At 47.1% G+C, this 24,953-nt stretch overlaps 1 protein-coding gene across 1 annotated transcript; it reads left to right on the top strand.

The window, feature by feature from the left end:
• The first annotated feature begins 203 nt into the window (after nucleotides 1–203).
• Nucleotides 204–21,756, top strand: eps8l3b (EPS8 signaling adaptor L3b). Its single transcript, XM_045696460.2, has 20 exons — nucleotides 204–502; nucleotides 4,056–4,134; nucleotides 4,441–4,511; nucleotides 4,617–4,681; nucleotides 4,793–4,951; nucleotides 6,077–6,226; nucleotides 6,938–7,029; nucleotides 7,179–7,330; nucleotides 7,556–7,701; nucleotides 9,206–9,320; nucleotides 10,589–10,659; nucleotides 10,999–11,073; nucleotides 12,191–12,336; nucleotides 14,977–15,142; nucleotides 15,389–15,439; nucleotides 15,548–15,576; nucleotides 15,791–15,887; nucleotides 20,701–20,903; nucleotides 21,137–21,269; nucleotides 21,466–21,756. Exons 2-20 carry the CDS (start codon nucleotides 4,094–4,096, stop codon nucleotides 21,508–21,510), a joined length of 2,007 nt encoding a protein of 668 aa, XP_045552416.2. The 5' UTR covers nucleotides 204–502; nucleotides 4,056–4,093; the 3' UTR covers nucleotides 21,511–21,756.
• Nucleotides 21,757–24,953: the final 3,197 nt, after the last annotated feature.

The raw sequence follows: 24,953 nt of genomic DNA, 5'->3' as shown, positions 1-24,953 counted from the left end.
GCCAGGCATTCCCAAACCTTTGGACTCATAACGTACAAAACTTGCTTTCCGTCAAGCCTTAATGACCCTTATAGAAACTAGAGCTGTCGTCCCATATGAAACCCTATGTAACGGGCCCTGGTCATAAGTAGTGCACTATAAAGGATGCTGTTTGGGACGCACTTTATCTGTGGGGCTGGCCGTTCTCCGTCACTGCTGGGACCTGTTCAGGAGTGTGTAACGTTAGCGATGGGAATGTGTTGGGACAGATACGACTATGTAATACAGGACAGACAGGAGCTCTGGTTATGTTTCCGATCAACGTGAAATGTTCACCTGACTGAATACACCCTTGCAGGTGGACTTTGACCGTGGCCTTTTAAAGCAGGAAGTCAAGGATAATATTTGTCTTTTTTTGTTTTTTTGTTACCTGCCTGTTTGTCTTGGAACATGTATGCCACTATTGGAATATAAGAGGCTTTATCATGGAACAGTGAACTCACAACACAGGCTACATTCACAGGTAATAATATTGGACTCATCTAAAGAAATGCTTAAGAGACTGTGTATATATGTACTGAAATGTCTGCGGTATAAAGATACAGTAATGTGGAAATGCAGGAGAGACCAAGACTGGACAATAAGCTTTGGAATTAAGTTATTCATGTACAGTGCATTTGGAAAGTATTCGGACTCCTTCCTTTTTCCCACATTTTGTTACATCACAGCCTTATTTTAAAATAGATTCAATAATTTTTGTTCTCATCAATCTACACACTACCCCATAATGACAAAGTGAAAACAGTTTTTAAGAAATGTTTCCAAATGTATTACAAATAAAAAATCAGAAATACCTTATTTACATAAGTGTTCAGACAATTTGCTATGAGATTTGAAATTGAGCTTAGGTGCATCCTGTTTCGATTGATCATCCTTGATGTTTTTACAACTTGATTGGAGTCCACCTGTGGTAAATTCTATTGATTGGACATGATTTGGAAAGGCACACACCTCTCAACACAAGCTCCCACAGTTGACAGTGCATGTCGGAGCGAATTGATTTCAGGGAGGGCTAAAATGTCCAGTTTAGTTTCAGTCTGAGCCGACTGTCCAGTCCATTTCAGTCTGTGTTATTTATTAATCCATTTCAGTCTGAGACATGTTCCCTTGCGTTCCAAGGCTCTGAACTGCTCTAAGCAGGCAGAGTTCATGGTCCCATGATGTCCACTGAATGGAATCCTAGCCTGCATTGAGATGTGTCAACATTTTTATATTTATTACTGATATCTCTCTTAGTAAATATTGATTTTGTGACCACAACTTTTTTTCCCAGCAAGGAAATGGTTTTTATTATCACCTGGAAGGTAGTAAATGTGTTATGAACTGGTTTATATATTGCTGTGGTGGTAACTACTGTGGTGGTACCTGGCAAGGTGAGCTGGGACTAAGCCTACCTTTTTTCTTAGGTCAGTTTCACATACATACAACCCATTTTAAAGGAGGAAGACTGCGGTTCAACTGTCTGCTGACTGAATAGAACATTGAGGTGTGTCAGCTGCTGACTGAATAGAACATTGAGGTGTGTCAGCTGCTGACTGAATAGAACTGCTGACTGAATAGAACATTGAGGTGGGTCAGCTGCTGACTGAATAGAACATTGAGGTGTGTCAGCTGCTGACTGAATAGAACATTGGGGTGTGTCAGCTGCTGACTGAATAGAACATTGAGGTGTGTCAGCTGCTGACTGAATAGAACATTGGGGTGTGTCAGCTGCTGACTGAATAGAACATTGAGGTGTGTCAGCTGCTGACTGAATAGAACTGCTGACTGAATAGAACAATTAGGTGGGTCAGCTGCTGACTGAATAGAACATTGAGGTGTGTCAGCTGCTGACTGAATAGAACATTGAGGTGTGTCAGCTGCTGACTGAATAGAACATTGAGGTGTGTCTGCTGCTGACTGAATAGAACATTGAGGTGTGTCAGCTGCTGACTGAATAGAACATTGAGGTGTGTCAGCTGCTGACTGAATAGAACATTGAGGTGTGTCAGCTGCTGACTGAATAGAACTGCTGACTGAATAGAACATTGAGGTGTGTCAGCTGCTGACTGAATATAACATTGAGGTGTGTCAGCTGCTGACTGAATAGAACATTGAGGTGTGTCAGCTGCTGACTGAATAGAACATTGAGGTGGGTCAGCTGCTGACTGAATAGAACATTGAGGTGGGTCAGCTGCTGACTGAATAGAACATTGAGGTGTGTCAGCTGCTGACTGAATAGAACATTGAGGTGTGTCAGCTGCTGACTGAATAGAACATTGAGGTGTGTCAGCTGCTGACTGAATAGAACATTGAGGTGTGTCAGCTGCTGACTGAATAGAACATTGAGGTGTGTCAGCTGCTGACTGAATAGAACATTGAGGTGTGTCTGCTGCTGACTGAATAGAACATTGAGGTGTGTCAGCTGCTGACTGAATAGAACGAGGTGTGCGCGCGACGGCTGGGTGTGCGCTGCTGCTGAGCTGAGGGGCAGCTGCGACGAAGCATTGAGGTGTGTCAGCTGCTGACTGAATAGAACATTGAGGTGTGTCAGCTGCCGCTGAGCTGAGGGGCAGCTGCGACGAAGCATTGAGGTGTCGCTGCCGACGGGCTGGGGGCGCTGCGACTGAATAGAACATTGAGGTGTGTCGCGCGACGCTGGGGGCGCTGCGACTGAATAGAAGGAGGGGCGCGCGACTGTGACGGGTGTGTCAGCTGCTGACTGAATAGAACATTGAGGTGTGCAGCTGCGCGAGCTGAGGTGGCAGCGCGACGAGCATTGAGGTGTGTCAGCTGCTGACTGAATAGAACATTGAGGTGTGTCAGCTGCTGACTGAATAGAACATTGAGGTGTGTCAGCTGCTGACTGAATAGAACATTGAGGTGTGTCAGCTGCTGACTGAATAGAACATTGAGGTGTGTCAGCTGCTGACTGAATAGAACATTGAGGTGTGTCAGCTGCTGACTGAACTGAGGGGCAGCGCGACGATGCTGAGGTGTGTCAGCTGCTGACTGAATAGAACATTGAGGTGTGTCAGCTGCTGACTGAATAGAACATTGAGGTGTGTCAGCTGCTGACTGAATAGAACATTGAGGTGTGTCAGCTGCTGACTGAATAGAACATTGAGGTGTGTCAGCTGCTGACTGAATAGAACATTGAGGTCTGTCAGCTGCTGACTGAATAGAACATTGAGGTGTGTCAGCTGCTGACTGAATAGAACATTGAGGTGTGTCAGCTGCTGACTGAATACAACATTGAGGTGTGTCTGCTGCTGACTGAATAGAACATTGAGGTGTGTTTTGAGGTCTTGCCCTTTTTTTTATAAGCCTTATCAGTCTATTTGTATTGCTGTCCAAATGTTCTGCGACGAGAAGGATTAGACCTGAAATATTACTTTGATTTCTAGGCCAACTATCAATGACAATCATTTCACATTTCAAGAATTACTTCATTCATGATTTGCTTTCTTGTCAACATGTTTATCTGAGCTATTTCACCGTAACCCCTTAACCATTCACCTGTTGTATGGGATATGTACTGGTGTGTGAACAGAGGTGATAGCAAGTGTTTTATATTCTTTATCGTTGGCAGTGATTAACTAGTGTCTAACTGATGCAAAGTGTATGTGTAACTTCTTGGTTTCCTTCTTACTAAGTTAGCTGAATTGGCACATTTCTGGATTCATAATAACTGTTGGCTTGTAAGACTGATCACTCAGTCAGAGATAAAGGTGTGTGTGTGTGTGTGTGTGTGTGTGTGTGTGTGTGTGTGTGTGTGTGTGTGTGTGTGTGTGTGTGTGTGTGTGTGTGTGTGTGTGTGTGTGTGTGTGTGTGTGTGTGTGTGTGTGTGTGTGTGTGTGTGTGTGAGCTTCTATAGAACTAGAGCAGAATGATCAACGTTTTGTGACGCGTGGTACTTCTGTTTTCTATAGCTGTTTCCCTGTACATCTCTTTCCTGTCCTGTGATCAAAGCAGACCACGGTCACACACAATATTTCACCTGCTGATACACTACCATGACCTTTGCCCTTTTGCAGATTGGTGACGTCACGATTCCCCCGCCCCCTCAAAAAAAATGTTCAGGAATAATAGCGTGCCGTTTCCCTCTCAACCAAGGTACAGTACACATCTGTATTCTCATCATCTTGATTATTAAGTGGGTTGCTAGATCCGGTCAAGGAAAGACAATAGTGATATGATCAGCCTCCTTATATATCCTGAGCGTCCTCAGGAAACGGACTGTATATAAACTACACACTACCTTGTACTATATAAATCATACATTATATTGAGTGGTAGTCGTAACAACTTCCTTTTATTGTTAGTTGATCTGAACATTGCAAACGTGGCAGACGACATACAATAATGTTGTATTGGCCTGTAAGTACACAGCAGAGTTAGTAATGGGTGTGTGTGTTGCAGAGGGTTCCCTCAGGAGGATCCCCCCTCTCAGAGGGCCAGTATGTCCAGACCCAGTGCCAAGTCCATATACAGTGAGTTCATAGTTCACACCTCCAATCATGTTTATCACTAAGCCTATTGGTTTAATTCAATCTTTCAGTATGCACTAAACCTATTGGTTCAATTCAATCTTTCAGTGCAAAGGAAGGAGTATTCTGAAACGATGAACAAACAACCTGACAACTTTCAGTACAGGGTGGAGGTAGGGTCAATTCTGAACATTCAGATTGAAATGTATTGTCTGTCATGTAGAATAAGAGTCATGTCTCCCTATAACTCTGCTTAACACCACCTGTCTCACATTCTATCCTAGCACCTGTTTACGTGCGAGTTGGATGGCCAGGAGGTGCGCAACCTGGATGACTGTGTGACCAGGCTGCAGAGGCTGGAGGCTAAGGGCCGTGTCTGGGGACAGGAGGTGATCCTGGAGGTCCAGGGAGGATACCTTCAGCTCAACGACATCGAGACCAAGGTAGCTAACTGTCACCTGTCTCTAGACAATGTACAATGTATCTATTGTTGTTTGTATATGGAGACCAAGGTACTGTCTCTGTAATAGATGCACTGTCAGTAACAGACATGTCAGTCTGTTGTACACCTGTGTCTGTATTGTTCCTGTCTGTGTCGAATGCTGGTGACAAACAACACTCATCCTGTGGAGATCAGAGTTCAGTTCCCTTTATTCATATGTGTACTATAGAGGGGGATGGGTTTGGAACACCATAATGATGTCAATTAGAAATACAGTGATATTGTATAACTTGTATTAGCTTGACCTCATCGGTGTCCAGGCAATCTCACTTGCTAGGAAACTCTGACGTTTCCGACTTGCTAACGGACTGGTTGTAGTTTTACACGTGCCGCTTTCAACCAGTTAGAACGTTTCAGAGTTCCGACTAGCACGTGAATGCGGCATAAGTTCTCTCTACAGGCAGAGTCCGTGCCTCTGGGAAGTGTAGTTCAGACCAAGGCTGTGTTGGACACCTGTGCCTACAACTCCCTGCTCACCTTCTCCCTACCCCTCTGTTCTCTCTACAGGCAGAGCTGGAGTATGTGTCTCTGGGAAGTGTAGTTCAGACCAAGGCTGTGTTGGACACCTGTGCCTACAACTCCCTGCTCACCTTCTTCCTACCCCTCTGTTCTCTCTACAGGCAGAGCTGGAGTATGTGTCTCTGGGAAGTGTAGTCCAGACCAAGGCTGTGTTGGACACTTGTGCCTACAACTCCCTGCTCACCTTCTTCCTACCCCTCTGTTCTCTCTACAGGCAGAGTCCGTGCCTCTGGGAAGTGTAGTCCAGACCAAGGCTGTGTTGGACACTTGTGCCTACAACTCCCTGCTCACCTTCTCCCTACCCCTCTGTTCTCTCTACAGGCAGAGCTGGAGTATGTGTCTCTGGGAAGTGTAGTCCAGACCAAGGCTGTGTTGGACACTTGTGCCTACAACTCCCTGCTCACCTTCTCCCTACCCCTCTGTTCTCTCTACAGGCAGAGCTGGAGTATGTGTCTCTGGGAAGTGTAGTTCAGACCAAGGCTGTGTTGGACACCTGTGCCTACAACTCCCTGCTCACCTTCTTCCTACCCCTCTGTTCTCTCTACAGGCAGAGCTGGAGTATGTGTCTCTGGGAAGTGTAGTCCAGACCAAGGCTGTGTTGGACACTTGTGCGTACAACTCCCTGCTCACCGTTATGGTCCAGGAACGCAACAGACGCATCCCTCAAGTCTTCATGTTCCAGTGTGAGGAGGTTGGGGTGAGTGAGACAGATTTCACCAGCCTAACGTCACTGCTCATGGACAAGTTACAGATTTCACCATAACCAGCTAAAACCGACAAGTTACAGATTTCACCATAACCAGCTAAAACCGACAAGTTACAGATTTCACCATAACCAGCTAAAACCGACAAGTTACAGATTTCACCATAACCAGCTAAAACCGACAAGTTACAGATTTCACCATAACCAGCTAAAACCGACAAGTTAATAAACAGATGCCTATTTTTGTTTGGGTAGAGATGTGTGTTTCATCCCACTGTCTAACTCTGGGGAAACATCAGTGAACATGTGGATATTTCTTAACCTTTTGGTAGGAGAATATCTTGGATAAACAGGGCTAGAATTAGTAAAACACAAAAAAAAATCACCCAGAATTCACCACTGTGAAAATAGCAAGAATTCAGCTCATAGTACTATTTATGTATTTAGTCGTGTCAAAATGATTTCACATTGGGAACTGTGCTCCATGAGTTCCTTCTCAACCTCTATTCCATCCCCTGGATGTAGGGGTGTAGTGTATGAGTTATTCTGAGACCGAGTGGTGCTGTCTGTCCCTCTAGGCAGAACCCATCAGAGACCTGGACAGGGCTGTCCAACACAGTGCTAATGCTCCACCTGTGGTCGCCTAGCAGTGTCTTAATGAGACTAACCTGTGTAAATAGGAGATTGTTCTGTCTGTTCCTTTAGGCAGAGCATATCAGAGAAGACCTGGACAGGGCTGTCCAACACAACGCCAATGCTCCTCCTCCTGAACCTCGCAGAGAACCAAGCAAACACCTGTATGACATCAGAACACGTGCATACACACACACACACACACACACACACACACACACACACACACACACACACACACACACACACACACACACACACACACACACACACACACACACACACACACACCCTGAACTTCTCTCTTTCTCAGGAGTAATCTGGAGAACATCATTGGTCAACAGGCGAATGGGAATGGCTTCTGGCCCGTTGGTCCTGCTCCTCCCATGATGCTGCAGGAGAGGACTCCACCTCCCCCTGACCGCACCGCCCCGGTGTACAACAACAGCAACGGCAGGGACTATGGTCAGTCTTTAGCTTTGTCTGAAAAGTGTACAAAGCGTCAAATCTTTGATTCCTCCTGTCCTTGACTTCTTTGCATTAAAGGAGAGTTGCCAAGGTCCCTCCCTTCGGACCTTCTCCTCCAATGAGTTTGGAGAAGGTGGCAAGGATTTTCCTTTTATGCTTCACTACAAAAATGGAGTTTAATACCTGAAGTTGAGATCTGTCTTTATCCGTGTGTGTTTCCAGAGAGCTTCCCTCTCCCTCCAGTCTACAGCCCACTACAGGAGCCCCTGCACAGTCCGGAGGTATACGGAGGGTCACAGCAGTATGGAGCTAGAGCCCAAGAGCCTCGCCAACCCCAGCCTCAATACACTGACACAGAGAGGAATGTGGTCAGTACCATGTCTGTTACACAACCCAACACCCTAACAACTCACCGTGTAGTCAGTACTGTATCTGTTACACAACCCAACACCCACAACCCCTCACCGTGTAGTCAGTACTGTATCTGTTACACAACCCAACACCCACAACCCCTCACCGTGTAGTCAGTACTGTATCTGTTACACAACCCAACACCCACAACCCCTCACCGTGTAGTCAGTACTGTATCTGTTACCCAACACAACACACACAACCCCCCCCCAGCCTCAACCCAAGCCTCACCCCCAGCCCCAGCCTCACCCCCCAAACCCAAGCCTCACGCCCGGCTCCAGCCTCAGACCCAGCCTCAAACCCAGCCTCACCCTCAGTCTCAGACCCAGTCTCACCCCCAGACCCAGCCTCACCCCCCAAACCCAGCCTCACCCTCAACCCAAGCCTCACCCCCATCCCCAGCCTCACCCCCCAAACCCAAGCCTCACGCCCGGCTCCAGCCTCAGACCCAGCCTCAAACCCAGCCTCACCCTCAGTCTCAGACCCAGTCTCACCCCCAGACCCAGCCTCACCCCCCAAACCCAGCCTCACCCTCAGACCCAGCCTCACCCTCAGACCCAGCCTCACCCTCAGACCCAGCCTCACCCTCAGACCCAGCCTCACCCTCAGTCCTAGCCTCACCCTCAGACCCAGGCTCACCCTCAGACCCAACATCACCCTCAGACCCAGCCTCACCCTCAGACCCAGCCTCACCCTCAGTCCCAGACTCACCCTCAGACCCAGCCTCACCCTCAGACCCAGCCTCACCCCCAGACCCAGCCTCACCCCCCAAACCCAGCCTCACCCTCAGACCCAGGCTCAGACCCAGCCTCACCCCCCAAACCCAGCCTCACCCTCAGACCCAGCCTCAGACCCAGCCTCACCCCCAAACCCAGCCTCACCCCCAGACCCAGACTCAGACCCAGCCTCAGACCCAGCATCACCCCCAAACCCAGCCTCACCCTCAGATCCAGCCTCACCCCCAGACCCAGCCTCACCCTCAGACCCAGCCTCACCCTCAGACCCAGCCTCACCTCCAAACCCAGCCTCACCCCCAGACCCAGCCTCACCCCCAGACCCAGCCTCACCCTCAGACCCAGCCTCACCCCCAGACCCAGCCTCACCCCCAGACCCAGCCTCACCCCCAGACCCAGCCTCACCCTCAGACCCGGTCTCACCCCAAAACCCAGCCTCACCCTCAGACCCAGCCTCACCCCCAGACCCAGCCTCACCCCCAGACCCAGCCTCACCCTCAGACCCAGCCTCACCCCCAGACCCAGCCTCACCCTCAGTCCCAGCCTCACCCCCAGACCCAAGCCTGTTATACCATACTTTAAGTATGGTTTAACCAGGCCATCTGTTCCCTAACCTGTTATACCAAACTTTAGTGCTATTCTGTCTGGATTCCCGGCTACCCATTTTAGAGTACATTTAGAAGTGTTTCTCAGTCATTCGATGTTCGTACATTATTTGTCTGTGTAGGAAATTTTAAACCATGTGCTGAACGACGTGGAGTTCTTCATGGGGAAAGTAGCCGCTTCTAATGAAGAGAAGAACAACAAGAAGAAAAAGAAGAAGAAAAGCTCAAAGCCAAATGGTGATTTAAGTCAAATTTATCTCCAATCAGCGTGGGAAACACTGGTCCCAGACCTGTTTGTTGCCAGTTAGCCTGGTCCCAGACCTGTTTGTTGCCAGTTAGCCTGGTCCCAGACCTGTTTGTTACCAGTTAGCCTGGTCCCAGACCTGTTTGTTGCCAGTTAGCCTGGTCCCAGACCTGTTTGTTGCCAGTTAGCCTGGTCCCAGATCTGTTTGTTGCCAGTTAGCCTGGTCCCAGATCTGTTTGTTACCAGATAGCCTGGTCCCAGACCTGTTTGTTGCCAGTTAGCCTGGTCCCAGATCTGTTTGTTGCCAGTTAGCCTGGTCCCAGATCTGTTTGTTACCAGTTAGCCTGGTCCCAGATCTGTTTGTTGCCAGTTAGCCTGGTCCCAGGTCTGTTTGTTGACAGTTAGCCTGGTCCCAGATCTGTTTGTTACCAGTTAGCCTGGTCCCAGATCTGTTTGTTACCAGTTAGCCTGGTCCCAGATCTGTTTGTTACCAGTTAGTCTGGTCCCAGACCTGTTTGTTACCAGTTAGCCTGGTCCCAGACCTGTTTGTTGCCAGTTAGCCTGGTCCCAGACCTGTTTGTTGCCAGTTAGCCTGGTCCCAGATCTGTTTGTTGCCAGTTAGCCTGGTCCCAGATCTGTTTGTTACCAGTTAGCCTGGTCCCAGACCTGTTTGTTGCCAGTTAGCCTGGTCCCAGATCTGTTTGTTGCCAGTTAGCCTGGTCCCAGATCTGTTTGTTACCAGTTAGCCTGGTCCCAGATCTGTTTGTTGCCAGTTAGCCTGGTCCCAGATCTGTTTGTTGCCAGTTAGCCTGGTCCCAGATCTGTTTGTTGACAGTTAGCCTGGTCCCAGACCTGTTTGTTGCCAGTTAGCCTGGTCCCAGATCTGTTTGTTAGCAATTAGCCTGGTCCCAGATCTGTTTGTTGCCAGTTAGCCTGGTCCCAGATCTGTTTGTAGCCAGTTAGCCTGGTCCCAGACCTGTTTGTTGCCAGTTAGCCTGGTCCCAGATCTGTCTGTGCTCTTGCCAACTCCATTACAGTAAATGTTAAGCCAAACATGACAATGAGTGACGGGAAGTTAGCATGAGGCCAGGAAACACTAGGGTAAAGGACTGATGCATCAGGCTATAGGTGAACACCACAACTGACTTAATGCTGAAGCCAGGAAACACTAGGGTAAAGGACTAATGCTCTGCAGAAATATTTATAACAGATTTGCTTGGGTTTCTATACTGGGAAAATAATAATTTGTCTATTTCTGTAGCTGACAACTTGCCACATTGGGAGGAGTTTGTTGTCTGTCTTCAGAAAATCAAGTATGGATTCAACCTGCTGGTATGTTTACCTCCTATCAAAAATCATACGATGTCAGACGTTCACTTGGACTAAGTGTTGATTTAATTAACCTCAGGTTTTCTATCATTTCATGTCATTAATCAGACATAATGGTATTATCATATTACCTGAAAATAAAGTATGCTGTTGAATTACTCTGTACAACTCAGGGGTTTAGTTTCCTGGGGTGTGTTTGGGGAAACTCTGCTTTACAGTACCGATTGCAACACAGCCCATTATTGCTGAACTTTGCTCATCTTTCTGTGTTAATTGGAATGTGTGCCTTATTGGTTCTTGTGCTGGGTAAGCACTGTCGTCATTGGTCCTTTTCTGTTACAGGGAAAGCTGAATGGAGAGATCCAGAACCCTAGCGCTGCTGACTTTGTCCACATTCTCTTCTCCACTCTGGGCATGGTGAGCATCTGTCTGTAGCACCAAGCAGTCATGACTAAGAAGGATATGGGACCCTTTGCCGAGGCTACTCCTGGACTGATTCATTTGCCTTTGAATTCAAGAGTAGGCTTGAAGCTAGAATCCTTAATTAAAACAATAACAAAGCAGATATCCCACCTCTGTTTTGGTTAAAAGCTGAGGGATGGGCCTGGAGAAATACAACCACTCTCAGATTAATAGATAGAGCTATGGATGCAAGGACTGACCATCCATGATATCAACATTATAGTTTTAACCATGTTATGAGGCTATACATGACTGACCATCCATGATATCAACATTATAGTTTTAACCATGTTATGAGGCTATACAGGACTGACCATCCATGATATCAACATTATAGTTTTAACCATGTTATGAGGCTATACAGGACTGACCATCCATGATATCAACATTATAGTTTTAACCATGTTATGAGGCTATACAGGACTGACCATCCATGATATCAACATTATAGTTTTAACCATGTTATGAGGCTATACAGGACTGACCATCCATGATATCAACATTATAGTTTTAACCATGTTATGAGGCTATACAGGACTGACCATCCATGATATCAACATTATAGTTTTAACCATGTTATGAGGCTATACAGGACTGACCATCCATGATATCAACATTGTAGTTTTAACCATGTTATGAGGCTATACAGGACTGACCATCCATTATATCAACATTATAGTTATAACCATGTTATGAGGCTATACAGGACTGACCATCCATGATATCAACATTATAGTTTTAACCATGTTATGAGGCTATACAGGACTGACCATCCATGATATCAACATTATAGTTTTAACCATGTTATGAGGCTATACTTTGTTTGTTTACATGTACATTATTTACAAACATTGGAGTAAAACAAGCTTATATTTTGGGTTTTGATGGGGTACAACAGTTGAACTGAGCTCATGAAGCATTTAGAAATAATATTCTTCAAGAATGAATGGGTAAATATCATTAATTTATAAGATCTAAAAATGGATGTAGGATACTGTCCGGTAAACCTGTCCCACAGTGTTTATATATTTGGATGACTCATTCCTCCCTCCTGTCATTGTCTCTATTCCAGTTGGTGTGCCACTACCCCCCTGACCTGCCCCCCTCTGTCCTGACCCCCCTGCTAACAGAGCCAGCCCTCATCTTGCTTAGCCAGGTGGTCACCCCAGAGGAGGACCAGAAATGGAGGGCCCTGGGAGACTCCTGGAACATTCCCAGGTAAACTACCCGTAGTACCACATAACCACTTCCTGAGTGGCCCTATTCCCCCTACCTGACTACTCCTAACCACTAACTAACACAACCACTTCCTGAGTGGCCCTATTCCCCCTACCTGACTACTCCTAACCACTAACTAACACAACCACTTCCTGAGTGGCCCTATTCCCCCTACCTGACTACTCCTAACCACTAACTTACACAACCACTTCCTGAGTGGCCCTATTCCCCCTACCTGACTACTCCTAACCACTAACTAACACAACCAGTTCTGGAGCGCCCTTCTAGCTGGTAGACAGCTGGAACATACCCAGGTATCCCTTCAACTAGCTCTGGAGACCCCTCCGCTTTCCTAAGTAGCTCTATTCCAACCCTAAGTATCATCTATCCCTTTCCTTAGGACCTCTAACGAACAAACTAACTAGGTACCCCTATCCCTTTCCGTAGTACCCCTAACTAACTAACTAACTAACTAACTAGGTACCCCTATCCCTTTCCGTAGTATCCCTAACTAACTAACTAGGTACCCCTATCCCTTTCCGTAGTACTAGGTACCCCTATCCCTAGTACCCCTAACCTCTAACTAGGTGCCCCTATCCCTAGTACCCCTAACCTCTAACTAGGTAGCCCTATCCCTTTCCGTAGTATCCCTAACTAACTAACTAACTAACTAGGTACCCCTATCCCTTTCCTTAGTACCCCTAACTAACTAACTAACTAGGTACCCCTATCCCTTTCCTTAGTACCCCTAACTAACTAACTAACTAACTAGGTACCCCTATCACTTTCCGTAGTACCCCTAACTAACTAACTAACTAGGTACCCCATCCCTTTCCTTAGTACCCCTAACTAATTAACTAACTAACTAACTAACTAACTAACTAACTAGGTACCCCTATCCCTTTCCTTAGTACCCCTAACTAACTAACTAACTAACTAACTAACTAACTAACTAACTAACTAACTAACTAACTAACTAACTAACTACTAACTAACTAACTAACTAACTAACTAACTAACTAGGTACCCCTATCCCTTTCCTTAGTACCCCTAACTAACTAACTAACTAACTAACTAACTAACTAACTAACTAACTAACTAACTAACTAACTAACTAACTAACTAACTAACTAGGTACCCCTATCCCTTTCCTTAGTACCCCTAACTAACTAACTAACTAACTAACTAACTAACTAGGTACCCCTATCCCTTTCCGTAGTACCCCTAACTAACTAACTAACCTCTAACTAGGTACCCCTATCCCTAGTACCCCTAACCTCTAACTAGGTAGCCCTATCCCTTTCCGTAGTATCCCTAACTAATTAACTAACTAGGTACCCCTATCCCTTTCCGTAGTATCCCTAACTAATTAACTAACTAGGTACCCCTATCCCTTTCCGTAGTACCCCTAACTAACTAACTAACTAACTAACTAGGTACCCCTATCCCTATCCTTAGTACCCCTAACTAACTAACTAGGTACCCCTATCCCTATCCTTAGTACCCCTAACCTCTAACTAACTGGACCAGCTGTGAAGGCTCCTGGGTGACAGCCAGAGCATACCCATGTATGGCTGCCCTTAGACATGTATGGCTGCCCTTGGCTATATCAGCCACACCTGTTGCTGAGAGGTGTATAAAATCGAGCACACAGCCATGCAATTTCCATAGACAAACATTGCCAGTAGAATGGCTTTACTGAAGAGCTCAGTGACTTTCAACGTTGCACCGTCATTGGATACCACCTTTCCAACAAGTCAGTTCATCAAATTTCTGCCCTGCTAGAGCTGCCCCGGTTAACTGTAAGTGCTGTTATTGTGAAGTGGAAACGTCTAGGAGCAACAACGGCTCAGTCGCAAAGTGGTAGTCCAAACAATCTTACAGAACGGGACCACCGAGTGCTATAGTCTGTCCTCGTTTGCAACAATCACTACCGAGTTCCAAACTGCCTCTGGAAGAAACGTCAACACAAGAACTGTTCGTTGGGAGCTTCATGAAATGGGTTTCCGTGGCCGAGCAGCCGCACACATTCCTAAGATCACCATGTGCAGTGCCAAGCGTTGACTGGAGTGGTGTAAAGCTTGCTGCCAATGGAGAGGTGGAAATGCATTCCCTGGAGTGATGAATCACGCTTCACCATCTGTCAATCCGACGGATGAATCTGGGTTTGGCGCATACCAGGAGAACGCTACCTGCCCCAATGCATTGTGCCAACTGTAAGTTCGGTTGAGGAGGAATCGCCCAACATCAGTACCCGACCTCACTGATGCTCTAGTGGCTGAATGGAAGCAAGTCCCTGCAGCAATGTTCCAACATCTAGTGGGAAAGCCTTCCCAGAAGACTGGAGGCTGTTATAGCAGCAGAGGGGGACCAACTATTTGACGAGCAGGTGTCCACGTACTTTTGGTCATGTAGTGTATAATGGGTTGGTTTACTTGTTAGGAACTGTATATAACCAGTCCTGGGTTCAATTAGTATCCGCTTTCTGTCAGACCTGGGTTCAACTAGTATTTGTTTTCTATCAAATACAATGAATGGTTGATTTAAGCCTGCCTTGTTTGCTGGGGTCAGCAACTAGCCAGCGAGATGATTTGTTTTCAGTAGGAGGTGTTCATTGGTTTCCTGTGTTTGTTGTACCAGGTCCAAATGGCCAGACGGTCACATGATCCCGCACTACAACCCAGAGTTCTATGATGGTTGGCAGCCGCCACAGCCTGTCTCACCGGCAGCCAATCAGGGCCTGAGCAGGAGCAACAGCCAGCACATCCCCCCGAGAAAGGAAATGATGCAACAGATGCCTGATGAGGTAACAATAATAACATCTAATAAAATGCCATATGGATTTCAATCATTTGTTAAAGCAGTGAAGGTCCCCAATCCTCATTTGTTAAAGCAGTGAAGGTCTCCAATCCTCATTTGAGATACAATATTTGCATTTAACTCTTTTTGCACCAATCTCCAAAATAAAAAGTTATGTACACTTATCTAAAATTCAGCCATAAGAAGCAATGTTAAATATCATTATCTCATGGTAACCCCTCTGTTCTCTCAGGGCAGGCAGATGAGCAGGAGCAACAGCCAATACATGCAACGGCCTGAGGAGGTAAGACTGACGAGGACAGAAGCGTCAGAATCCATCAAAAACATAAATTAAAACTGTGTCTTTATTACGTTATGTTTCTCATTGATTTATTGTCATTGACCGTCACAGCCCATGATGAACTCTCCACCATCTTTACGGTAAGCTACAGGCATCACTTTAAATCCGCTATGCTGTTTTGATGATGATATCCTCAGTAATTCAATAGTGGGTAAAAGCATTGTATTACTTTTTTTGTCATTGTCCTTTTGCGTTGCTATTACATTGTCATACAACGCTATTACATTCTTCAAACATTGCTGTTACGTTGCTATTACATTGATGTTACTTTATGTTTCTCTGTCTCCTCTGCAGCCCCAGTGAGCTGGCCCCAGTGAGGATGCGTGTGATCTATGACTTTATGGCCAGAAACCCCCAGGAGCTGAGCATTATGAAGGGAGAGGTTGTCCAGGTGAGTTACGGTTGAACCACCAGGAGCTGAGCATTATGAAGGGACTGGTAGGTCAGGTGGGTTACGGTTGAACCCCCAGGAGCTGAGCATTATGAAGGGACTGGTAGGTCAGGTGGGTTAGGGTTGAACCCCCAGGAGCTGAGCATTATGAAGGGAGAGGTTGTCCAGGTGAGTTAGGGTTGAACCCCCAGGAGCTGAGCATTATGAAGGGAGAGGAGGGTTAGGGTTGAACCCCCAGGAGCTGAGCATTATGAAGGGAGCGGTAGGTCAGGTGGGTTAGGGTTGAACCCTCAGGAGCATTATGAAGGGAGCGGTAGGTCAGGTGGGTTAGGGTTGAACCACCAGGAGCTGAGCATTATGAAGGGAGCGGTAGGTCAGGTGGGTTAGGGTTGAACCCCCAGGAGCTGAGCATTATGAAGGGAGAGGTGGTTCAGGTGGGTTAGGGTTGAACCCCCAGGAGCTAAGCATTATGAAGGGAGCGGTAGGTCAGGTGGGTTAGGGTTGAACCCCCAGGAGCTGAGCATTATGAAGGGAGAGGTGGTCCAGGTGGGTTAGGGTTGAACCCCCAGGAGCTGAGCATTATGAAGGGAGCGGTAGGTCAGGTGGGTTAGAGTTGAACCACCAGGAGCTGAGCATTATGAAGGGAGCGGTAGGTCAGGTGGGTTAGGGTTGAACCACCAGGAGCTGAGCATTATGAAGGGAGCGGTAGGTCAGGTGGGTTAGGGTTGAACCCCCAGGAGCTGAGCATTATAAAGGGACTGTTAGGTTAGGTGGGTTAGGGTTGAACCACCAGGAGCTGAGCATTATGAAGGGAGCGGAAGGTCAGGTGGGTTAGGGTTGAACCACCAGGAGCTGAGCATTATGAAGGGAGCGGTAGGTCAGGTGGGTTAGGGTTGAACCCCCAGGAGCTGAGCATTATGAAGGGAGCGGTAGGTCAGGTGGGTTAGGGTTGAACCACCAGGAGCTGAGCATTATGAAGGGAGCGGTAGGTCAGGTGGGTTAGGGTTGAACCCCCAGGAACTGAGCATTATGAAGGGAGCGGTAGGTCAGGTGGGTTACGGTTGAACCCCCAGGAGCTGAGCATTATGAAGGGAGCGGTAGGTCAGGTGGGTTAGGGTTGAACCACCAGGAGCTGAGCATTATGAAGGGAGCGGTAGGTCAGGTGGGTTAGGGTTGAACCCCCAGAAGCTGAGCATTATGAAGGGACTGGTAGGTCAGGTGGGTTAGAGTTGAACCCACAGGAGCTGAGCATTATGAAGGGAGCGGTAGGTCAGGTGGGTTAGGGTTGAACCACCAGGAGCTGAGCATTATGAAGGGAGCGGTAGGTCAGGTGGGTTAGGGTTGAACCACCAGGAGCTGAGCATTATGAAGGGAGCGGTAGGTCAGGTGGGTTAGGGTTTAACCCCCAGGAGCTGAGCATTATGAAGGGAGCGGTAGGTCAGGTGGGTTAGGGTTGAACCCCAGGAGCTGAGCATTATGAAGGAAGAGGTGGTCCAGGTGGGTTAGGGTTGAACCCCCAGGAGCTGAGCATTATGAAGGGACTGGTAGGTCAGGTGGGTTAGGGTTGAACCCCCAGGAGCTGAGCATTATGAAGGGAGCGGTAGGTCAGGTGGGTTAGGGTTGAACCACCAGGAGCTGAGCATTATGAAGGGAGCGGTAGGTCAGGTGGGTTAGGGTTGAACCACCAGGAGCTGAGCATTATGAAGGGAGCGGTAGGTCAGATGGGTTAGGGTTGAACCACCAGGAGCTGAGCATTATGAAGGGAGCGGTAGGTCAGGTGGGTTAGGGTTGAACCCCCAGGAGCTGAGCATTATGAAGGGAGCGGTAGGTCAGGTGGGTTAGGGTTGAACCCCCAGGAGCTGAGCAATATGAAGGGACTGGTAGGTCAGGTGGGTTAGGGTTGAACCCCCAGGAGCTGAGCATTATGAAGGGACTGGTAGGTCAGGTGGGTTAGGGTTGAACCACCAGGAGCTGAGCATTATGAAGGGAGCGGTAGGTCAGCTGGGTTAGGGTTTAACCCCCAGGAGCTGAGCATTATGAAGGGAGCGGTAGGTCAGGTGGGTTAGGGTTGAACCCCCAGGAGCTGAGCATTATGAAGGGAGCGGTAGGTCAGGTGGGTTAGGGTTGAACCACCAGGAGCTGAGCATTATGAAGGGAGCGGTAGGTCAGGTGGGTTAGGGTTGAATCCCCAGGAGCTGAGCATTATAAAGGGACTGGTAGGTTAGGTGGGTTAGGGTTGAACCACCAGGAGCTGAGCATTATGAAGGGAGCGGTAGGTCAGGTGGGTTAGGGTTTAACCCCCAGGAGCTGAGCATTATGAAGGGGCCGGTAGGTCAGGTGGGTTAGGGTTGAACCCCCAGGAGCTGAGCATTATGAAGGGAGCGGTAGGTCAGGTGGGTTAGGGTTGAACCCCCAGGAGCATTATGAAGGGAGCGGTAGGTCAGGTGGGTTAGGGTTTAACCACCAGGAGCTGAGCATTATGAAGGGAGCTGGTAGGTCAGGTGGGTTAGGGTTGAACCACCAGGAGCTGAGCATTATGAAGGGAGCGGTAGGTCAGGTGGGTTAGGGTTGAACCACCAGGAGCTGAGCATTATGAAGGGAGCGGTAGGTCAGCTGGGTTAGGGTTGAACCACCAGGAGCTGAGCATTATGAAGGGAGCGGTAGGTCAGGTGGGTTAGGGTTGAACCACCAGGAGCTGAGCATTATGAAGGGAGCGGTAGGTCAGGTGGGTTAGGGTTGAACCACCAGGAGCTGAGCATTATGAAGGGAGCGGTAGGTCAGCTGGGTTAGGGTTGAACCACCAGGAGCTGAGCATTATGAAGGGAGCGGTAGGTCAGGTGGGTTAGGGTTGAACCACCAGGAGCTGAGCATTATGAAGGGAGCGGTAGGTCAGGTGGGTTAGGGTTGAACCACCAGGAGCTGAGCATTATGAAGGGAGCTGGTAGGTCAGGTGGGTTAGGGTTGAACCACCAGGAGCTGAGCATTATGAAGGGACTGGTAGGTCAGGTGGGTTAGGGTTGAACCACCAGGAGCTGAGCATTATGAAGGGAGCGGTAGGTCAGGTGGGTTAGGGTTGAATCCCCAGGAGCTGAGCATTATAAAGGGACTGGTAGGTTAGGTGGGTTAGGGTTGAACCACCAGGAGCTGAGCATTATGAAGGGAGCGGTAGGTCAGGTGGGTTAGGGTTTAACCCCCAGGAGCTGAGCATTATGAAGGGGCCGGTAGGTCAGGTGGGTTAGGGTTGAACCCCCAGGAGCTGAGCATTATGAAGGGAGCGGTAGGTCAGGTGGGTTAGGGTTGAACCCCCAGGAGCATTATGAAGGGAGCGGTAGGTCAGGTGGGTTAGGGTTTAACCACCAGGAGCTGAGCATTATGAAGGGACTGGTAGGTCAGGTGGGTTAGGGTTGAACCCCCAGGAGCTGAGCATTATGAAGGGAGAGGTGGTTCAGGTGGGTTAGGGTTGAACCACCAGGAGCTGAGCATTATGAAGGGAGCGGTAGGTTAGGTGGGTTAGGGTTGAACCACCAGGAGCTGAGCATTATGAAGGGAGCGGTAGGTCAGGTGGGTTAGGGTTGAACCCCCAGGAGCTGAGCATTATGAAGGGACTGGTAGGTCAGGTGGGTTAGGGTTGAACCACCAGGAGCTGAGCATTATGAAGGGAGCGGTAGGTCAGGTGGGTTAGGGTTGAACCACCAGGAGCTGAGCATTATGAAGGGACTGGTAGGTCAGGTGGGTTAGGGTTGAACCACCAGGAGCTGAGCATTATGAAGGGAGCGGTAGGTCAGGTGGGTTAGGGTTGAACCACCAGGAACTGAGCATTATGAAGGGAGCGGTAGGTCAGGTGGGTTAGGGTTGAACCACCAGGAGCTGAGCATTATGAAGGGAGCGGTAGGTCAGGTGGGTTAGGGTTGAACCACCAGGAGCTGAGCATTATGAAGGGAGCGGTAGGTCAGCTGGGTTAGGGTTGAACCACCAGGAGCTGAGCATTATGAAGGGAGCGGTAGGTCAGGTGGGTTAGGGTTGAATCCCCAGGAGCTGAGCATTATGAAGGGAGCTGGTAGGTCAGGTGGGTTAGGGTTGAACCACCAGGAGCTGAGCATTATGAAGGGAGCGGTAGGTCAGGTGGGTTAGGGTTGAACCCCAGGAGCTGAGCATTATGAAGGGAGCGGTAGGTCAGGTGGGTTAGGGTTTAACCCCCAGGAGCTGAGCATTATGAAGGGGCCGGTAGGTCAGGTGGGTTAGGGTTGAACCCCCAGGAGCTGAGCATTATGAAGGGAGCGGTAGGTCAGGTGGGTTAGGGTTGAACCCCCAGGAGCGAGTTATGAAGGGAGCGGTAGGTCAGGTGGGTTAGGGTTTAACCACCAGGAGCTGAGCATTATGAAGGGAGCTGGTAGGTCAGGTGGGTTAGGGTTGAACCACCAGGAGCTGAGCATTATGAAGGGAGCGGTAGGTCAGGTGGGTTAGGGTTGAACCACCAGGAGCTGAGCATTATGAAGGGAGCGGTAGGTCAGGTGGGTTAGGGTTGAACCACCAGCAGCTGAGCATTATGAAGGGAGCGGAAGGTCAGGTGGGTGTCTGACTGTAAGAATTAACCCCATGGCTCCTATAAGGAACACAGGCCATTGACAAATGTCCTCCATCTCACTGACTGAATATGGATTAAAAAAAAGAATAGCAGTGAATGTCAACCAAACCAGAATCAAAATAACAAAATGGATATAAATGGTTTGCAACATTAGGAAAATATATCTGTGAAAAGAAACATACGTCGATCCACAGAAGTGATTTTAAGTTGTAAATTGTGTGTTTCTAGGTCGTAGACAAGTCGGGGCAGTGGTGGAGGGTCCGTAATGAACGTGGTGAGGAGGGTCACGTTGCTAAGAACGTTCTAGAGCCTCTGGATGGAGGGGGAGCCTGGGACGAGGTCCAGGAGGTGCGCTCCCCTCCACCCCTCAACATGCAGTCCAGACCTGCAGAGGTGAAAGCCTGGCTGGAATACAAGGCCTTCTCCAAAATGTAAGAAATTACATGGACAACAAACTATGATCTTTCCTCCTTGGTGGCTCTGCTTACTAGCACTGTTAAACGGACTCAGGGACCGGCCATCAACATGTCATGGACTGTCGCTGGTCCACAGAGTCCACAGAGTCCACAGACTGGAGGATGGAAAACATTGTGCTAAACAACCTTTTTTTTGTGATGGTGTTGTGGTGTTTTCTATGCTTATGAGAGCTTTATGTTGTCATTAGAACGGTTCATAGCCTGAGCGTGCTGAACGGAGCCCTGCTACTGGGGATGTCCAAAGATGAGATGAGGACGGTGTGTCCAGAGGAAGGAGGAAGAGTCTTCTTCCAGCTGCAGGCCGTCAAGTCCTCCATAGCCGTGAGTGACAGTAGCATAGATGCACACGCACACACAACTCAGATCACGCAACCTGAAACTATAGCTATCTACTAAGAGTTTGGGTTCTTTTCTGCCTTTTTTCTATCATTGATGAATTCAAGCTGAATGAAATGCATTGTCTGTGAGATAGAGCTAAACAACTAGTCAGATTGTTTTTCTCTCTCATTGTCTGCAGCTTGCCAGTGAGTCCAATGGATATGGCCCTTATAACGGTCGTTAGACTGACTCGTCACAAGTAACAACCAAGAGCCGACTGAGGGAGAAGAATAACTCAACTATTTAACCTTTCATTTAATCATATATATTTTGGTCCATTCATAGACGGGGTTGGTTGTTTAGCAACAAAACCCATGTGTGAGTAACTATGGGTCAAAACACAGATTGGTTTTGACTGTTGACAACATGTAAACTATATTATTTCTCTAAATGTTTTATTGAGAACATCAATAAATGTTCTCAATCAGCACTTTTTTGTTTATCTTTGAACTTCCAAGATCATTGCAGACATCTGAGCGCTCCCCTTTCTTTTGCTCGGGTAGTCACCGGGTAGTCACCGGGTAGTCACCGGGTAGTCACCATGTGAGTCACCTCAAAGCCAGTTCCACTCCTGCTTTTAGTCTTCCTCTATAATAAGAGACTGATTTAGACCTGGGACACCAGGTGGGGGACTCCCCTCTAATCAGGGACTGATTTAGACCTGGGACACCAGGTGGGTGATTCCCCTCTAATCAGGGACTGATTTAGACCTGGGACACCAGGTGGGTGCAATTAATTATCAGGTAGAACAGAAAACCAGCAGTACTCCGGACCTCCGCGTTCGTTCGGATTTGAATACCTGTACCCTTGCTTTATTCTCTTTTGGATGAATCAGAACCATTGGCGTGGTGGAGTCTCATTGACATCATTGACAGCGCAGTGATTATCCAATAGAAGTGTGTCATACCTTGTCACCAGGTCCCTAGGAACACTGAGAACTGCTTCAGTGTTCCCGGGGCATTCTCTCTGTGTCGCCTGGCTTCATCTTGTCCTGAGGGAGAATACAGGAGTGGAGTAAAACTCCATATGATCTAGGGTCACTCAGTATCAGAGGAGTCTTTGGAATGGACCCCCCCCCCCAAGAATATAGAAAGGTACTGTAGTGTTATGAATCAGGTGAGTAGCACAAGGTCCCTATAGCGTGCTGCAAACCCAGATCACCTGATCCAAAGACAAACGTCCTGACCACAATCCTAATAAGGATTTCCGGTGAGTAGAGACTGTAAGGCGCCCATCAACTAAAGGATAGATTCTTTCAGATCCTCGCAGAGCGGTTGTTTTGGCGATGTCTGAGGTGGAACTGTGTTAGAGCTGTCAAATCCAATCAAATTAAAATGTAATTTGTCACAAGTGCCGATTTGTCCGTTTTTATACTGGAGCTTCACCGACTGGAGTGCTGAAGGTTAATGACATCCTACTGTCATGACACTAGCCGTTTCAGTGAATTGGCTAGCAGAGATGTGAACAACCCCCCTCTCTCTCCTGTTAGGAGGGGAGGGGGGGCAATTTTACGACTTTACAACCACATCGTAAATTCCTTGCAGAGATGCTTGTCTCCCTGACCATGCAATATGGGAGAGAGAGGCTCACAGTAGAACAAAGGAACTCTCCCGCCAAATTCTACTACATCCCAGAATTTGAGAATTGAACAATATTCCTATTCTGGAGAATGTGGAAACGGTCGGTAGAGAAGCCAGGTCCATTTTGTTTCAAGTTTGGGACCTCATGAAAAACAATACAGCAACATTACCCTAACTCTGTTTATACAGGTTCCTCAGTTATGAGGCTTGCATCTAATTATTGTATAAAATGAATGAGTAAAAATGAAACTATTTGCGAAATGATGTAATGTGATATTTAGTCTTCTAAATGAGAGAATTGTTTTCATAAGTAAACTGGTGCTCACTCAGCGGCCACGCCCAAGTGAATAAACATTGGTTGGAAATGATGAACCAACCCCTTTTCTACCTTTCTATAAAAGCCCTGTGACGAAAAGTCACCTCAGTTCCAAATAATGGGAGAACTTGTCCTCCACGTTGAAAAGTGCTAATTTCAACTATACAGTCCAGGAAACGAGAGCTTGCTCCACACGTGAAATGGTATGAACTCTGAACTATTGATCACCTAAAGAAGAAGTGCATACTAAACTAGCGTATATCAGACTGCAGCTGAACATATGCGCAAATCTAGTACGAGAACACTGACCAACGTGGACGAATCTCCAGAGTGAGATTAACCTTTCGGACCATGTGAACCTGTCACATGACAACCCAGAAGAATCTACAAAGGACAACGGCGACATTGACTGGGCGCTCCAGAGCCTCACATCACCAGCTCAACTATCGAAGCCAGCTTCACGTAAATACAATGCATTACTTTTCTGAATGAGCGATCGTTAGTGGCATATGTATTTATGTGAGAATAGCTTCCCAGGTCCAATAGAGACCTATGGTCCTTAGTCTTCCTTCCAAAACCCCTTTCTCTTCTCTCTGAATCTATGGTGTTATAACCAAGCTGTTTTTGTTTAGTCCACTAGGGATGGTATTTACTGTATAATGTTATTATGTATTGTATATTCTGTAATTGTTTAATTAGTTAGTAAATAAATAATTGAGGCAATTGGTGTATGGATGATTCATAGTAGAGGCTGGGTTCATTCAGATAACCAAGAATTTGACGTCGTTCAGATGAAACTGACGGAAGGTAATAATAAGAACTCATTAATAGAAGACTAAATGATCAGATATTAAAATATCAGTTATATTCAGAAAATTATGACCCTGTAAACCAACATTTTCCGTGGTGCCCCGACTTCCTAGTTAATTCAATTTACATGATTAATTTAATCACGTAATAATAATTACAGAGAATTGATTTGATAAAATAACAGTCTTCACATTTAATGATAAGTCAGAGACACGGCACTACCCGCTGCAGTTACATTTCTAATGTCTATTAATGGTGACAAAAATGTCCAATGTTGTAACAGTAAAAAAAAAAAAAAATCTAAAATGAATTTGCTAGCAGATAATTTTTCTAAAATCAAAACGTAGTCAGATAATACCCCTTAACAATGTAAATCAACATAAATGACAGTTTAATGTATTTTTATATTTTTACTACATTGAACAAATAAATAAATAAAGGCTTGTGTTATCTTTATGTCACTGGTGTTCCCTATATTTTAATGACAATTCAGGCTTTCCAAAAATGTAATATGACTAATTAATTTGCATATACAGTGCATTTGGAAAGTATTCAGACCCCTTGACTTTTTACATGTTTTGTTACATTTCAGACTTATTCTAAAATGGATTAAATCGTTTTTTCCCCGTCATCAATCTACACACAATACCCCATAATCACATAGTGAAAACAGGTTTTTAGATAAAATTTAAAAATGAGATATCACACTTACATAAGTATTCTGACGCTTTACTTTGTTGAAGCACATTTGGCAGCGATTACAGCCTTGAGTTTTCTTGGGTATGACGCTACAAGCTTGGCACACTTGTATTTGGGGAGTTTCTCCCTTACTGATGCTAGCATTGGATGAGCTCGTGGAAGCAGAACAACTTGTGTCGCCGACAGGTGCAGGTGTCGTACTGCTGGTAGTAGCAGTACTAC

Source organism: Salmo salar, chromosome 15 (assembly GCF_965601325.2).
Source record: "Salmo salar chromosome 15, fSalSal1, whole genome shotgun sequence".
Classification (NCBI taxonomy): domain Eukaryota; kingdom Metazoa; phylum Chordata; class Actinopteri; order Salmoniformes; family Salmonidae; genus Salmo; species Salmo salar.
This window is presented reverse-complemented; position numbering and strand designations above follow the sequence as displayed.